The sequence below is a fragment of the Solea solea genome, chromosome 2, assembly GCF_958295425.1.
Source record: "Solea solea chromosome 2, fSolSol10.1, whole genome shotgun sequence".
Classification (NCBI taxonomy): Eukaryota; Metazoa; Chordata; class Actinopteri; order Pleuronectiformes; family Soleidae; genus Solea; species Solea solea.
The window spans coordinates 23,353,584-23,372,429 of NC_081135.1; the positions used below are offsets into that span (position 1 = coordinate 23,353,584).

At 38.4% G+C, this 18,846-nt stretch overlaps 1 protein-coding gene across 1 annotated transcript; it reads right to left on the reverse strand.

The window, feature by feature from the left end:
* Positions 1 to 6,730: 6,730 nt before the first annotated feature.
* On the reverse strand, positions 6,731 to 11,121 carry evx2 (even-skipped homeobox 2). Its single transcript, XM_058622375.1, has 3 exons — positions 10,115 to 11,121; positions 9,538 to 9,779; positions 6,731 to 9,022 (listed from the first exon to the last, which is right to left on the reverse strand). Exons 1-3 carry the CDS (start codon positions 10,509 to 10,511, stop codon positions 8,408 to 8,410), a joined length of 1,254 nt encoding a protein of 417 aa, XP_058478358.1. The 5' UTR covers positions 10,512 to 11,121; the 3' UTR covers positions 6,731 to 8,407.
* Positions 11,122 to 18,846: the final 7,725 nt, after the last annotated feature.

Consider the following 18,846-nt stretch of genomic DNA (forward strand, 5'->3'; position numbering starts at 1 on the left):
GCAACAAGCTCAGTATTATTTCAAACATTTTAAACAAATTACTTGATTCAAACACTACTATCATACAAAATGTATGGTTTTACTCTATGTTATGTGTTTGTCTGTGTTTATAGGAACATTCATTGTTACAGTTTGTGGCAACCTTGTATTTCATTAATACACAGAGTATGAAAGACACACATAAGCAGTCACAAGTGTACTTTTAATGGTAAGGTTAGTAATGCCAACACCATGGCAACACCTCTCCTTGTTACTCACCTGTTTTCTGTCAGGTAAAATAATATACAGAGGCTTAAAAGTCCATTTAAATTTCCTGGTTCTACCATGTTTGAAAAGCAGGGGGAGAGCACAATTGTGTTTTTTTGTTGTTGTTTTTTTAAACACAAAGTTTTAATGTAGCCAGTGTTGATCCACATGTTTGTCTCAGTCATTACTTTACCCTTTCTAAATGTAATTGTTGAAACATAGATGTTGAACATCTATTTTGCTCTATTTTCAATTTAAAGTGAGCAACCACCCCCGTCGCTTTAGCCACTTGCTGTAGCCAAAGTTTGAATGTTCACCTTCTAATATGGTTAGCTGTGCATGGTTGTGGCTTTTGTCACTGTCTAGCTTGTTTCACTGCAGGTAATGTGTATTAGAATTGTTTTTAAAGTTCAGTTGTGATACAAAGTTAACAATAAAGGTATTTCACTTGCAGAGATGAAGCAATTCAGCCTTTGTTTGTGTAAACCTCTACCATGTAACTCAAACAAAGAACTCAAACATTGCACTGCAGCTAATGCTAACCTAGCCAGTGTAGCCTTGGTTGTCCCCTCCACTTAATCAACCTGTGTAGATTAATGTTATGGCTGCTGCTATGGTTGTTGGACTATGTTGTGTTAAAGTGATGATGTTTATAACCACTGTTGTAGTTTTGTCTGTGGTTGTTGCTGTGTTTATTGCTTTAATGGAACTGCTTTGACTGGCTGTGGCTGATGTGATTATCAAACCTGTGGCACTCATTGTAATGCATGTAACATCAAGTCCATGAAAAGGGTATGAAGAGGTGCACTTTTAAATGGTCAGCTTGGCTTGTCCTTTCAGTGTTACTGTTAGCCATAGCAATAGTCACATCCTACAACTAAAGCAACAATCAAATCTATTGTCAAAAATGTGTTTGTTGTTCCACTGTCTTGCTGACATCTGCTGCTATGCTAATACCATATTCTTTTGTGTTCATGTTCAGGAATCCATGTTTTCATCCACACAAAATGAAGAGAAGATTTTTCTGCTTTCCTATGAGGATTCACTACGAGACATCAAGGAAAGATGATGTGTAAATGAATGCACCCCAGTCTAAAACGGCAGCACCATGTGAGTACACAAAAAGCAACAGCATTCCTCTTAATGTGTTGGAGTCATAACTAGTCAAAATTCAGTTCAAAGTCTGTCATGGCATAGAAACGCAGTCTTCCTTTTCCTTTTTTGTATTTTTTGTATTTATGTATTCTGTCCACCTGTTGTACCACACAAAATAATAATGTTTTATGTTTATTGTTGCTTTTACGTAGTCCTGATCTTTGTGTTAATTTAGAAAAAGACAACATTTTTGCTGGATATTTGTGTGAAAGTACTAACTGTTGAGTAATATATGACCAGTGGCAAAGTCACAGGTAGAAATGAACATTGGCATTATAATGAAATGAGATTTTATAGATACATTCTTCATAAACCTGGTACAATTTTAGCAAAAATTGTTATCAATGTGGCATTCTCTCAAACAAAGATATTCCCTGAATGACCTCCTATAGGACTATTGTTAAATATGCTATAATGTGTATTATATCTCTCCATGTTGACGCACCTGTATCACAACAATTCTGCAGAATTGTCTTCAATACCCCTGGTTTGCATGGCTAGTGGCCTTTGTTGCGTAATATTTTCTCTATATACAGTAAATTACAATTATACAGCATTTGACACTGAGTTTAGCCATTGACTGTAATCAGATTTATATCCCCAATTTGTGAGGATTTTCATCAGAGCATTCTGGGCAATGTTTCAAATGTATTTCCTTTTTTTCAACTGTTTTGGGGCCACACGGTGGTGTAGTGGTTAGCACTCTCGCCTTGCAGCGAGAAGACCCGGGTTCGCCTTTCTGCATGGAGTTTGCATGTTCTCCCCGTGTGTGTGTGGGTTCTCTCCGGGTTCTCCGGCTTCCTCCCACAGTCCAAAAACATGCAATGTGGGGATTAGGTAAATTGGACACTCTAAATTGACCATAGGTGTGAGTGTGAGATTGAATGGTTGTTTGTCTCTATCTGTGTGTGGCCCTGTGATGGACTGGTGAACTGTCCAGGGTGTACCCCGCCTATCGCCCGATGTAGCTGAGATTGGCACAGCACACCCCGCGACCCTCTGGTGGAGGATAAAGCGGTAGCTGATGACTGACAACCGTTTTGGAATATGTGGTGATATGACATCAATTGGCCATGTATTTAGACATTTAATATCATACACCTGATGCGTTTATCCATAAACTCTCTCACACTATGATGACTTAACAATAGTTCACCCCTATAGTTTTGGGATAGTGCAGTAGAAGAATAAGATGTTTCCTTTTGTTTTGATAAACACAAAAGTTTGAGAGTGTATATGAAAAAAAAAACATGATTAAAGTGTATAGTGAATCAAATAACATCTAAGCTTTTATCCGCTTCTCAAACATCGTAAATATGGCCTTGGTGTATCCACAAACCACTTTACTGAGTTTTACTGAGTTTTACTGAGAAGACTACAATATGGTGCTTATATAATGGTATTGTTCAGAGTTATGTTGTCATAAAACATACTTGTGACATGTTTCTGTCTGTGAGTGCCAATACCTTGAAATTTTAGTGACCCCCCACCCAAAAAAAGAGAAAGGATCAATCAGGATCAGTGCACTCATTTTTAGTGTTCCACAGTTTTGTAGATTTGTAACTTTTAAAAACTAAAATAACAAAATACACTTAAACATGTGTACACAAATCGTGTTCCCTTTTCAAAACTGCACAACTGTAAATTTGTTTTTCTATGGGACCATTTTCAAAAACACTAAGAATCCACGTCCACTGTTTCTCTGTGACCACTTTTTACAAAGTGGTGCTTTGTTGTGTTGTGTGTTGTTGTGTGTAAACATCAGAGTGACAATATGCTCACAACATGGTTGTGCATTAACCATGTTCACTTAATCTGGTGTGTTGACATGCTAACATATCCAGAACACAAAATATAACTGAAGCTGATTTAAAAACTAACATTGATATTTTATTGGTGGTAGTGAAAATGTTGGGGTTCAACAAAGTATCTGAACAACAACTATTTCATATGATATGTCTCAGTTTGGACATCAATGGTGTACCAGTGAAATGGCTGATGTTGCTACATCACCATTAGCAATGGTTAATAAGGAAACATTATCACCCTCCGTGAAGCTCCTTCGACATTGTGTTTAGTCATATTTTGCAGCAGGGACATTTTTTACACCTTTGCCTATTTCTGACAAATCACCACTTGATGGTATTTACAACAATTGAAATGAATTAATGGTGGGTACAGCCAGAAATGCTGTATGCTAATCATAAATATAAATATATTCAGCTTCTTTTTTATTTTTTGTTTTAAGCATATAGAGGATAAATCTGTATGTGTGTGACTGGACAATTGATTTGAAAATATTTTTTCAACACATTTATATTAAACTGAGTTTGAAAAGAGCAAATCTGAAGCACAACGTAATAATACAAGATTTAATTTTGTATCGTATACAAACATAAAGGTCAAAGCCTTTCCACTCTCATTTAAACAGCCATTATAATGGCATTATTGTATTTTTATTTCTGCACTCGTTAATAAATCCAAGGAAAGGTCAGGTGCATTTACGGGTCATAAATGTGCATTTACATGCTTAGATGGATGTGTCATTTTTAAGCACTGACTCCATTTTGACTTAAACATTGTCCGATTAAAAACAAAATTGAACTGGACACAGGAGAGATCTATTCTCAGAGCACAAGCTAATGCATGTATGTGTTTAAATCTCTACATTATTGATATAACACATTTGTGATTGTCTGTTGATAGATACATTGTCTTATGGGTTGCTTACATAGTCTTTAAATTAATATTTTGCTTACATAAGAAATCACTTGGAACCCAGCCTCATTAAAACAATACACTTGGGAAAGCTTCACAACCTATTGACTGCAGCTCATAACACTGCAGAATTGAAAATTATTGAAAAATATTTAAATGCTCTCTCACAATAAAACGTACTGCGCAAAATCCTGAAATTAGTATGCATTTTAAAAAACAACTTAAAAAAATATATCTATGCTTTTAAATCTTTAGTAATTTGCATATATTTAATTTACATTAACTTTTAACAATAAAACTATTTTTAGTTTTATTGTTAAAAGTTAAATGAATGGGGGAAATAATATATAATAATGTACACGATTTTTCTTTTGAAATTCTGGAATTTCTTTTGTGGAATTCCCTATTAGTAATTGAAAACAAATAAAGACGTGGCAATACATTTGATAATAATATTATAAAATGAATAATATTGGTATCCCAGGATGTGTTTCAGAAACTGTAGAGGAATAAACAATCTATAGTGCCACCTTAACCATATCCGCAGCTAAGAACCCTGCAAAGAACGAGTCTTTAAGCCAATAAAAGCAATTTCCAAAGATAATTGAGAACACGTTTCAATACATATGCATGAAAAAAGGATTTTCCATGCCACCGCCTCATATGCTCATGTAATTGATTGAGGGGATGACCCGTTATATTAAATGTTATTTGAGAACCATCAAAACGCGCAAAATTGCAAATTGCCCAGCTTGTATCTGAATTAATACCCCATTCATCATCATTATGAGTTGATAAGTTAATTTAACCATTTCATTCTGTCTTAATGAGCTATAGTTGAATTAATGTCATGTAATATATGAAAGTAACATTTGAACGGAGGCAATGATTTGAGACAAACCGAGCAGTGACTACTTTAGAAGCATAATGGCGGCATAAATCTCCTCAGACTGCAGTTGATGTCGCTTGTTCTCTCTTTCTTTTTTTAAGAAAAGGTTTTGAGCGAAGTGAAATGCTGTGGTCTGTGGTGGCGTCGGGTTGCATTTTGATTGAGCGAGTCAATGCGTTGATGGAACAGCTGGTGTGTCAGTTGTAAACATGGCTGCACGAGATTCAAATGTGGAGGACAATATGTTTTTGAACTGAGCCATGTTCCGGTCCTACATCTCACAGTTGTGGAATGGAGGTCATGCACATTTTAGGCTCTGTGTGGTGATTTTTCGTTGCTTGTTTCGTGGCCGGCTCACTGGCTGCCAGTCCTTCATGTGCAGCTGAGTGGCTGCATTTGTCCGTCGGTGTATGTGCGTGTGTGTGCGCGCGTGATGTCTGCGAGTTCCACCTTAAATGCATTTTGGCCCCGCTTGCTCCCTGTAGTTTAGGTTTTTTTGTCCTCCCACAGCAGCTGTCACCCCGCATTACTCGCAGTCAGCTAAATGAAACATTATTCTAAACATATGCATCGTAATCAGTCCGGTCACACTTACAAGAACACGCGTTAATAAGGCAATCAATCACTCTGGAACAAGCAAGTTGTTCTGTAACAGCTCATAAACAGTGTGTAATGAAGAATTGGAGGTTAGCGTGACACAGCGCTGATCAGATAATCAATGTCAAAGATGCGATGAATGTCAGTAAATGTAGTTTTCATGTCGTTTCTATAAAATCCTCAATTTACAACAAGCAGTTCAATTACCCTGAAAATACAGTCAATTAAGTAGGGGTGATTGGACAGTAGGGGCAGGATCATCGATCTTTGCATTTCTATCTCGCTGGTGGACATTTAATTTGGTTTTTCTATTAGCACCGAAATAAAGAAAATATAAAATATATTAAACAACCCAAAGATTTATTTTCTTGTCAAAAACCATTCAGTGAAGGTGACAGACAGTCCTCTGCATTATGATGAATTCTTTTTTCAGTCTTGCACATTGGATACAAAACTAATCTTGTTATTGTGGGCAGTGTTTTTCTGGCCTCTTGTCTTTTCCTCTTCGCACCTCCATCTATCTCGCCGCCTTTGTTGTATGGGTTGCAACCCTCACTTTTGTAAAGAGCAAGGAAACATGGCGATATATCACGCCCATATTTGCTGCCCTAATCCTATTTCTATAATGGGGACGTTCAAAAAAGCAACTTATCTTGAAGTCTCTCGGGGCCACTCTGGTGTAGGCTATATTTTAACCAAGTGCAATTAACGACAGTATCAGCTTGTATCATTTAGAGGTAATGTAAAAATAATGGTAAATTATAGGGCCGGAATGACCCGTGATGGCAGGCCTCATATTCCCCGTAGCTTTGCACATTTTCTTTTCTTTTTTATTATTATTAAATTAATGTTAGACTCAGTGTTTTCTCTGGAAATGGTGTCAGTGCACTAACTGAGCAGGTGTTCCCATTGTCGTTGGAAAAAAGGCAATATAATATAAATGTAAAAAGCCCAAAATGTGTAAACATTTTTTTTTATTTTCCAACAACAAACACGATCAATAAATAACATGATTTACATTTCATATTGCACATTTTTTTTCCAAGTTAAAATATTTAAATTCATACAGTCATTTAAATACAGAGATATAGAGTTATAAGAGAGACTCGAGGGACATAAGGCCAATACTGTTTCCATCATTTAATTTCAGTGCTCATTCATCAGCCCTTTTTAAAGCCTCTTTTGAGTGGACAGTATAAACAAATGTTCTCCATCTCCATAATTCAGTCTTAATACCCCCCCTCTACGAAATACAAATCGTGAATTTGGACCAGTGGTGATTTTACAGGCCAATTCGTAGGCTGTTACAGTGTACATCCACAGTGTTTTTGAACAACAACAACAACAATAATAAAAATAATAATTAAAAAAACAAAAAACATTCAGCAAGTCACACGAAATAAATAAATAAATAAACAAACAATAATAAAAGTGTTCAAAAATAGCCTACCATCCACAGTTCAGGGATCAATAATTTAGTTTTTGTACTCTTTTTATAATCAGTAGGAATATCCATGGCAATTGCAAAATATCTCACAATTTACAGTTTTATAATTAACATATTGGTGATGTCCCAACAGGAACGAATAAAATAGCACGCAGCCATTTTTTGTTTTTACAGCATGGCGCAGACAGATTGTAAAGCCAGACTATTGTATCTGAACTTTCGCTTTGCTGGCTGCTCAGTCCCGTCACCGTGCTGAGTGAAAAAGCTCCTACAGGGATTACACATATGAAAATACTGGGTTTGATATAATGAGCCTCAGCCATGTAAATAAAGAGGATGGTCAATGTATCATAGACTTTCCCATTACCAGAGAGAGAACATTTTGAGGCAGCCTTTATAGGCTGCTGCGTATATGATATATTTTAGCCTTCCATGTGTCAGATATTATCTTTATACAGTGCATTTGTGTGTACCAGGACTGTCGCCTTGTTCCAGGTCTTTTGTATGTCTAATGACTTCCCTCCGCGGGTTGTTAGCACTTGACAGCGGGTCTCAAAACGAGGAACTTTCTTCCAGTCATGTATTCAAAGGAGCTCCATCTAGGTACATGATTGGCAATTTTTGTCATGATCCTCTCATTATTAACATAAAAATTGACAACGAAAGACGCGGTGCAAAATTATATGCGCCTTCCAGCTGATTAGGAGTGTCCCCACAGAGCAGAGGCAGGGTGTTGGAGAAGCTATTGCTGCCAAAATCACAGTCTATTAGGCCTTATAGTGAAGAAAGATATGCTGCTGGGCACACAAGCAGGACCTTGTGCTATCTATATTTAGACAGTATAATTACCCACGTTTGTGTCTTTTAAACAAGAGAAGTGAAGGTATGTAGCCAGGGCTGGATTTGAGCCGCAGAAATGATATAGAATGTGACCCAGTCTCTGTCCATTTAAAGTTAAATGTGTGTAGAAACGGCCAAAACAAATAACATCCACTTGCAATCTTGATCGAGGCATGGGGACTGTATGAGTACACTGTTATTTTTTTTACTTTCAAATACGCATCCAGCACAGTCCATTTAAAAATTGGTTCACTGGCACAAACACAACGGCACAAGCCTTTAGAAAAGTCTTAATGGGCTGCAAAAAATGTAGGTGATTAGCTATTCTTGTCCTTTTTTTATATTATAAAGAGTTATTTTGAACTGGAATCAGATTTTAAAAGAAATACATTTCCGTGTTTGTGTGTGCGGAATGCTTCACCCAGGTGTGACATTTAAAGTACAGGCTTAGTTCCCCTATAAAGTAGGGCTATACAGAGCACAATAAGAAAGTGTGGCGTTGGCTGCGTGATGAGTTATCTGTTCAGTGAAGTCTCTTCTCGTTGGTCTGGTGACGGCACTGAAGTCTTGCTGAGAACAGCAGCAGAATACGGCAAAAATCCACTCTCGGATCTTTGGCCTGAAGCTGTGCAGGTAAAGTCAGCGCTGGTGCTCCTCGCGCCCAGCGCGCTCGCCGCCTGGCTGCTGTGGCAGCTGAGGCAGGAGCAAGGCCCGGTGGCGGACGGCGCGCTCACCGCCGCTGCCGCTGCCGCGGCTGCCGCCGCCGCCGATGCCGCCGCGGAGCTGTTCAGGCCTGCGGGCGACTGGTAGAGTCCCGGGTGCCTGAAGCCGCAGAGGAGCTCCGGCCGCGAGTAAGGATGGGAGAGAGCACGGAAGGTGTCTAAGGGACGGATGGAGGTGGCGAAAGGCGACGAGGCGGCGCCGCTGGCGGCGGCGGCGGCCGCTGCTGCGGTGACACCGACGTGCGGGTAGTAATGTAGAGGCATGTGCGAATGAAAAGGGTAAGGAAGACTTCCTGTTGCCGCCGCGTGCGTCATCATGTAAGTGTAGAAGCTGGGGTCTGCGGGATGAGGCCAAGACATCGCCAAACGCTGCCTTTTGTCCTTCATGCGCCTGTTCTGGAACCACACCTGCACACACACAGTCAAAACAAGGCCCATATTGAAGCTGCCATGTTGTTTCCAAGCCCTACATTTAAACCTGAGAAGAGAGCGTCTGCTCACACACACTCTTCACCCTGCACTGTTATTAAACATGTTTTACAAATACATGAAAACCACCTGTCCTCACGTGCTGCTGGAGCACAAATACACAACTTCAGTCAGCAATGTTTGACGCTTTTCTGTATATACACATATATATATATATATATATATATATATATAATTTACTTTAAATAACCATCCATGTCAGTGAATAAATTGCAGCCTCTACATAACAAATTAATTTATTACTATCTAGTAAATTGGCCCAACATTTAAAGTACCATTATGTGCGCAAAAATAAATCAAACATTTCTTGAGTAGATTTCTTTTCCCCACAGAGTGTGATTATTCTATTTTTTTCCCCTTTTTCTCTCTCTGCACATGCACACCATGGACACATCAGTGGGCAGCAATAATGAAGATTAATCTGCAGCTCATACCTTAATTGTAGTTTCGGGCAGATTCAGCGCTGCCGCTAATTCACATCGTCGTGGTCTGGAGACGTAATTTTCCCTGTAAAACTCTTTCTCCAGGCGTCCGATTTGTTCCCGAGTGAAAGCAGTCCGATAGCGTCTGACCTGGTCGCTATTTGAATTGTTCGATCCTCCCGTTGAATTACCGTTCATGTTCGAGAGGGAGTTTGAGCTCGTGTTGGACGTGGCTGAATTACTGTCTGAAAAACCTAGGAATAAAAACAAAATAAAGCAAAAAGAAAAGATCGTTATTGAAATGGAAAATATCGAAATAAAATACGGGAGTCGGCCTGTATTTCACGGTCAAAAATAATAATAAAACGAATGCAATTCAGTATAATTCTAATCAGTATTTTTCAGCTATAATATTATACTATTAATTATAATACCAATCACAACAATAATACGCTTTATTTCTATATTAAGATGGTGGGAATGAGTGGCGTAAAGATGCTAATATTATCCGCTAAAAAATACCATATAGATCACATAAATGATAATAAAAATAAAGAAAGAAAATATGGAGTGAAATAATCCAACCGACCTTTGTTGTTTTCCTTGTGCTGACTCGGGGAGCGGTGACCGGGGCATCCCACCTCCACATCACTGTTAATATCTGATTCTTGCGAAACTTCGGAGTAAAGGCTCATTTTCTTCCTGCTCTCTGACGAGGAAATTTCCGCCGACGAGTTGTTGTCGCTGCTGTGGTGCTGCGTGCCGAAAAGACTGTCAATTTCAAACTTGCCCTTGGTCGGGATGTCCCCAAGATTTCCATGGAGAGAAGCCGAAGTTATTCTCGGGCTTAGGCGTCCGCTGTGCTGAGAGTTTTCCAGGGCCTCTAGCACTGAGTTTCCTGGCGTGTCTGTGAGCCTCTTCCCTGCGACGGGACTGTGCAGACTTCTCTCCATCAATATCATCTCTTTTCTTATCCTCTCCATCATTAAGCTGTGCAAGACAAGGAGGGGAAGAAAACCCACACACACACTCTCCCACACACCACACACACGCACACACACACCACACACACGCAAGCACACCCACAACACACCACTCCACACCACAACACACCCACACCCACAACACTTGTCCAGGAGGCTGGAGCAGCAATGAGTTGTATCGGAGCTTAAATCCGCATGCAACTCAGCAACTGTCTCTAAATAACTGCCTCTAAAGCTTTTTATAAGCAAGACGCCAGAATGAAAGAATCTGAATGCAATCGACGAGCGACTGCTGCTCAGGATGAGACGCGCATCCTCCCCGGCACATGCAGCAGCAGCAGCAGCAGCAGCAGCAAACTGTCATTCATCAAAAGTGGTTGCTGTTCGTTGTTAAAATGCTCGGCTGACGTTGCTCCAATGATCATTTATTGTAACAGGTTTATAAGCAAATAAATAGGAGAGGGCTGTCACTTGATGATGGAGGCGGCCTTCGGTCAGACGAATAATATCCAAGTGGAGAGGAGAGGAGTGAGGAGAGGAGTGAGAGGAGGAGAGGAGGAGAGGTGTGAGGAGTGAGGAGCTTGTCCCTGGGCTGATCTGACTCTGTTTTAGATTGCTCTTTGGGTTTGGCCTCTTGGGTGAAATTGACAGTCTGATTAATAAAATGAGCGCAGCAACATTTCCCTCTTCATTTAGGAATATTATTATGCCTTTGATTCTCTATTGTTTTCCCTCCCCTCTGTTCACCCTCCCTCTTCCCTAATCTTTTCGTCTTTTATTTATTCCCCTTATTTCACATTTCTTCTTATTTTCGCGATTTATTCAGTAAACTGTTAAAGTGTAAGTTTGGAGTAAAAATATTAAATAAGATTTCCCGGAGATTTTCTTTTTTCTATGTTGATGTTTTTTCTTTCTTTTTTGTCCAGTTTGTTTTTCTATTTTCCTCCACTCTGGGCTTTATTCGTCAAAATCACATTGTGATGTGGTGATAATGCGAGCATTATTACACACTTCCAGGCGACAGCACACGTTTGTATTTTTAATGGGTATGGAAATAGCCACGTGTTAAAGCAACTATAGGTCAGTAAAGTGGTTTTTTTGTTTTGTTTTTTAAATAAAAAACAACAATCGGTCTATATCATTTTTAGGTATTTATATACACGTATCTTCTCTGCCTTTTTTTCTGATTGACCTTTTAATTAAAACGAATAAGGTCACTCAAATTTAGCAGCTTACATTTATTAATAATATTTTTTGTCAATTTAAAAAATATTCCTACAAAACCAAACGTTACCTCGGCCTCAGTCACTCTCTGTGTCACACGTGATAATTTAAGTAACGAGTCTCGTTATCGGAAATAACTAGTTCACGTTTCTGCAGCCGGTTAATTGTACCAGAGACTCGGATGTGTAAAGACATAACAGCCATGCATGAACTCCTGTTTTTTCTGTCTGTGAAGTGACTATCAGATGATCCTCTGTGCGTCCTCTGGCGCCTCCTGCAGGCTAAAATATGAATTGTTGTCATGGTCAGTGATAGTGGCTGTTGAATGGGGTGTTGATGTACTTGTATCTGACCTGAGCACTGTTCATCTCACGAATACCTATTAAGAAATACATGATGGAAATAGTTTAATAAAGTTTTAGAGCAGCTGTTTGGTTGTAAAGCTCACATACTAACAGCTAACATACACTGTATGAAACTCAGTTTACTATACTTCAGCTCACTTTGTTGTTTTAAAATGAATGTATTTGTTTCTAAGGAGATTCACTTCATACCGTTTGAAAAAAGGAAAATACCTATTAATACAATGTTTATGTTAAATGCATCCATGAGTTTGTTATTGAAAAAGATGCTTTCTTTAGTTAGAGCTTTTCTGTACACATACATACATACAGGTGCTGGATTACATTTGCATATGATTAATCTCAAGGAATAATTTTGCATAGCAGATTCTTGAGTTGTAGAGTTTTTGGAATTCTGTCTGACTTGATTTCATTATTCTGAAGTACGTTGTCAGTGCCATACAGCACAATTATTATACACAAGTATTTGAGTTGAACGTCCCTACTTTTTTGTGTATTCTGACTCACTGTCACACTCTTCTGTCTTATTGGGACACTTGAATAATGTTTGAAGTCACACCTGTGGTTGTGACGGGTAAAAGAAAAGAAAAATAATAGTGCGATGTAGGAAAAGGCTTTCAGTGTCAGAAGAAGGATACTTGTTAGAGAAACTCAAATCCCCACAGCCCATTCCTCCTACACCATATTAGAGCTGCCGTCTTAACACGCTCTCTTCTCATACAGAGACCCTCAGCATTCTTCACAGGCTGAATTTTGCCGTGGATTCGTTGTAAGCTCTTCAGATGAAATGTTCTCTTAAACTGAGACACAATATATTAGGTCGGAACAGTTCAGGCTTGCAAATATTTTTACCTGCTGGTTAGGGCCAATGAATTCTAGGGGTTATTTTTTAAATGTCTCCTCACTCTGTTGGCTTATAAAGTCTACATATTGTTAAAATGCAGGGGTAGAAGTCACATTTGTTATATGTCACAATTACCACATTTCCCTGTGGTATAGTTGTAGTTTCTTCCAGGTGAGAGGTTAATGAATTAACAAACATTCTAGCCTATTAACTCTTAGAATACAGAGCACATCTGCTGCTTTTTTCCATTACTATGTTTAAACCTACCGTATATACAGGCTATAAGAATGTGCAACATAGAGTGTCTTATGTCCTTTTTTCAGCACAACCTAGGCAATCTGATGAAAAAGATATTTCATTTTCACCAACTATATAAACACACCTGAGCAAAAAGTACTCTACTACTAATGTTTAACATCAGGTTGAATTTGTGAAATTTGGAAATAGGTCACAGTTTCAAGTTCACTTGCTCGTTTTTATGAGCAAACAGAGAAGCAAAACCGTCCATTTTGTGACTTCTGCACAATTATTGCTACTTAATATCACTACTAAAAATGTGATATAAAATGAGTCATAACTTTAACTCAACAAAACTGTAAAAATACAATAAAACCATAAAATGTATAGATGTTTCTTGCATTTTCTGTTAAATGTCTTAATTTCATACATATTTGGTAAATAGTCTTTATTTCACTTGTCTTCATGACAACTCGAAGCATGATCATAGTGAATCTACTGTATATGTAACTTATTCTTTCTGTCACACATCAATCACACGCCACCGCTGCCACAGCTTTCAGGAATAGTCCAATGCTCGGTGTCTTGTCACAGGACACATTAAGATAAGATATTCCTTTATTAGTCCCTCAAACTTGCAATGATACAGTAGCACACATAGTTAACAATTATGATGATAAAAGTAAACATGTGTTATACACATCAGGATGTATAAAAATATTGAGAAATATTAGAAGTAATAAAAATACAATATAAACAATATTTAGTCCATATGTACAGCATGGGCAGATTATATACAGGAGCAGTAAGAGTGAACATTAACAAGCAAATTAGAACCACTGACCCTCTAATTAGTGAGCAGCAGTATTCAGCATTCATATTCATGTGTAAATGTTTTGCAATGATTCAGCTAATTTCCCAGAATCCTTAGCAATATTGTCAAAAATGATTAAGTGACAGGTTAAGAAAAACAATACTCAGGGCAGTAAGAGCCCCAAAAACGACACCATCCTCGATATTGTGCACATGTCTGCAGAAAGCACCAAAACACTGATGTAATAACATTATAGTAACGTCCACTGTTGGGTAACGTCAGCTGAGGTTGGACAAACAAGCAGCAACCACCACAGACTTGAACTCGCTGTCAAACAAACATTTCTTTTTAAACTGACACAATATCAATAATTATATGAGTCTCTGGTCCAGACCCTGGCCCAGTTACATTTACAAAGCATATGGTTGCTGATGCTTAATCTTGTAATCTTGTTATCATGACTCCAGCTCCAGAAGAAGAATGAATCCTAAATGCTTCAAAGTGAGTTTATTGTCCAAAAACCCTCTGCCTGTCTTGTTACCATGGGGTCCAGGGCTTTCAGAACCCCCACCCGCCCCAGGAACTCTCTCCCACGCGACATCCGCTACATTGACTCCCTTCAGACCTTTAAATCCAGACTCAAGACCACACATTTTCAAAATTGCCTTCTACCTCTGACCCACAATTACCTCCCTGATTCTTTTTAGCTTTCTCATTGTTTTAAATCTTTAGTTTTGCTTTGAATGTTGCATTTTTTTCTGCTTGTTTTTTAATTTATTTTTATTGATGTACTGTAAGGTGACCTTGAATTAAAGGCATTATTAATATTAAAAAAAAACTCTTAAGATACTGGACTGTAAAAGTCCTGTATCTCAATCACTCATATACGTTTAAGGATATGGGACAATATCAACCCTATACCCACACTCATGTGTTACTTGAGTTTTGAAGTTGTAGGTTATTGGGACACCTACAATCTAAACTTTGCAAAGCGTACAAACAATGCTGAATTTTTGTATTATGGCAATTTCCGTCACTGTAGTACTTCAGTATGTAAGTGTTTCCCCTTGCTCTCAGAAATACTATCACATCTTTGTGACATGCAATGCAAGAGCAGTAGAAAAAATACCTGCAGGCTGACATAATTATGTGACAGCACCTCTGCTGTTTCCTACATTTAGATACATTTGACTGTGGAAATCACTTAAGGTCACTGATCTCATGTTTATGAAACCTGTTTGATATAATGTTTAGCATTATTAATCTGCTGGATATTTGTCATGAGAAGATGAGTAAACTGTGGCAACAGTAAGAGGTGAAGATGGTCAGTGACAACAGTAAGACTGAGGTGCTCAAACCATGACTCATTATCAGGCTGCACCAACAGCCGTACATGACAGGCTGGCTCCATGATAACTGTAGCTGATATGTGGGTTATGTTTAAGTCCAATTTGGCCAGTGTTCATGAGTCTGTGTCCACTTCACCCCCACCTGTCTGGTCTGGTCTGGTCTGTCGTCTGTTGTTGTCCTCCATCACCTGAAAGTCTCCTTTTGATCATTGTGAGATGCTCTGGAGGGAGTTGTTAAAGAGTGGATATCTGACTACCTGTTGCTGTTGTTGTTGTTGTTGTTGTTGTTGTTGTTGTGGATTTAGTATGAGCTCCCATCAACAACATGCTGGAGTGAGTCCTGCAGTGATAATCTCTGGAATCTGGGGGAAAAAAGATCAAAGATGAAGAAGAGAAATTAGTCACAGCAAAAAGGAAATTCGTTTTTTGGCATGGGATTATCTTATTTTAGTAAACCATGCATACACACATGACATGTGATCATAAGGTCCGTCTGAGATGCCATTGTTGAACCGTCTAGGTTGCATAAACCAGTCACAATGACCATCTGCTTTCACCTCTGTCCAACTGCATCAGTGCTTTGTGCTCAAACACTTTGATCTCTTGACTCACTCCACCCTCCTAAAAACTTAGGAGTCAGGTTATTAAAAAAAATGTTTAAAAGAAAAGTAATTAAAATAAATTAGATGGAGCAGTTCCTTTTGTGGCACAGTGAGAAATAAAGCACACAGCACATGTAACATGTGGTAACTCTGAGGAATGTTCTTCTGAATCGTTATCTGTATCAGTTTTATCAATTCATTCATGGTTATTAATCAACAGCTCTTTGCATAATCAACTATTCGGTTTTAGTATTTATTTATTTATTTTTTAAATGTGGGCATTATCTGGCTTTGTTGTCAATTGAGGACAACATTTTTCGTTAAGAAAAAAAACAGCTGAGATTCTCCTCCAGTTTTGTGATATTTTTTAGCGACCAATCGAGAAAATAATCAACAGATCAATTAATAATTACACTCCTCCTGCTTCCTGCTAAGAAATAAATCCAATTTGCTGAAGTTGTATTTAGTGAGTCCAGTTGCTTCTTCGTCACTTCTGATCCAAGAAGAGACGAACAAACTGTTGAGTTGTGATATTAGCTGTTACTTCAGACCAGTCTCTGTCTCCTGTCAGTGCACAGTCAGGCCTTTTTCAGCTGTACACTTGTTTCCTTAACTAAGACAGCCATCTAGTGGCAGCATTTTGTAAATGCAACCAATTGAACCACAGGACAGGGACCAGCACATCTGCTTTCAGTCACCATGTTTGAAACGAGAAGAAGAAAAAAAATATCAGCTGCTCTACACTGAGTCAAACAGTTGAATGCAGAAGTGTTTAGTTTGACATGCTGCTGGTTAAAGAAAATACATTTCATGTCCAAAAGTCAGTGGCTTAAAACATAGCTCCAAGTCGCAGAGACATTAGTTATAGTTGGAACTTGTGGTTACATGCTGCTCGTTATGATCACGCAATCAAAGTGTTAAATGGAATAGTCCAGTTTATAGTTGTTGGTTTTTAAAAAAAAAAAAATCATTTCTGCCAAATCGGCCAATATTGGGGTTCCTTTAACTGTGTTAAACTTTTTTTTACTCTGATCTGTCACTGAAGAAGAAGAAGAAGAAGTAATAACATGTTAGCAGTGAAAAACACTGTCGCATGGCAGTTTGGAATTATAAGATGCTTTTTATCCAATCATTCAATCAATCAATCAATTATCCATCAATTTTCTACAGCTTTATCCTCCACATGAGGGTAGCAGACTTTATTTATATAGCATTTTTCAATCACGCATAAACACGGTAGCACAGAGTGCTTTATATAATAAAGGCACATTAAACAGACTGAGAGGAAAACGAAAGGATCATTTCCATTATAAGTATTCTGTTCACTCCATTTTAATCAAGGATGAAAATGAATATGATAAGCGATTAAAGTCCAGTTTCTTTGAATATATTTGTTTCTCCTGCAGCTGCTTCAGCGTTCAACAGGATTACGTAGCAAAACCCTATTCTTTCCAAACACACTCTATTCAAATTCCACTTCTACTAATGAATAATGAATGCTTTATTTCGATAAAGTGGCACTGGGATGGTTTTTGTTCAACATGAGCTTGTTTTATAATGATAACTGTATCATGAAAAATGGGATACGTCTTTGCAACCACGTGGCGTTAGTAGAGTGTTCCTAGATTTGTTTATATTGTATTTACAATTTTTGTTTGTTTTTTTTACAAAAAACCTGTGATGTCTCATACAGTGAATAGAAAATCACCACGTTGCTGTTTAATCTGTAAAACTACATATCGTCTTTAATCTGTTTCTTCCCCCCAAACTGTGTCTCCATACTCGAGAAAAAAAACAAACCCTAATCAAAGCCATGGGCCTCCGCCTCGACATTTAATTTGCAAGTTTGAGGCTTCACATTCGCCTGTTTTTGATTTTTCTCCCCTCTGGTTGAAAACATAACATTTTTGTCTAAACCTCATCTTTGTAATTTAAAATCATACAGTTTCGATGCCGTCGTTAACTGGTCAGATTCCGTAGAGCAAACGCAGCTTCAATGTCGCGGTTTCAAATGAAAATTCCGCTGAGAAATGAATAAACAAACAATACAGTTGAAACAAACTGTATGTTCTTTATAAAAAAATCAGTCATGGAAACAGTTGTGTAGCTTGTTACCTGTGAATGGATCTGCGTGAAAGACATCCAGGACCACAGATGTTCCTTTTGCGCATGGAGGACATAAATATGAAGGCAGAAACCCATCTGATATGTATCTCCCACTCAAACATATGAGTGTGATTTGCCTCCTGTCTACTGTCTGCACTAAACACCTCGGAGAGCAGAAATCCGTCGTGAGCCTTTATCCTGTGTGAAAAACACACCTTTGGTTTCCATCGGCTCGATAATCTGTGGAGATTTCAACACTTGGGAGGGTTCGACGCTACATTTTTTTTTCTTCTTCTCAGCCCAAAGAACTTGAACGAGGGAAGCAGCAAGTTTATTACCAAGGACAATAGACGGCGGATAGCTTCCTTCAAAGGGCCTGGGAAAACAGTCAGACGGAGGAGCTCCTCAATTTGGCTCCTGCATGACGCACTAAACGTGAAGGACGAAGAGCAGTAAAAGACACTAAAAGCCTACACTAAAACTTGTCATTTTCTAATTGTGAGAGTCTGTGTCTGCTCTTGGAGGCTGAAGAAGAAGAAGGAAACATTTCCACTATTTTATTTGATTCAATTGACCTTTCTTTCAAACAGAAAGTGTTTTTATAGATATTCGGCGGGATTGGTGCTGTAAGAGCCGTGCACAGTTGGTTGATAACGCATCACTCTTTATCAGTGGTATTTTGTCTTATAGTTTCTTATAAACATGAACGTTTAAAATTGATATAACAAACGTGAGGCAATTTTGGAGCTTGTTACTTGATGGCGGCGGACGTTGCGTGATGGCACATGTTGAAACTTGCA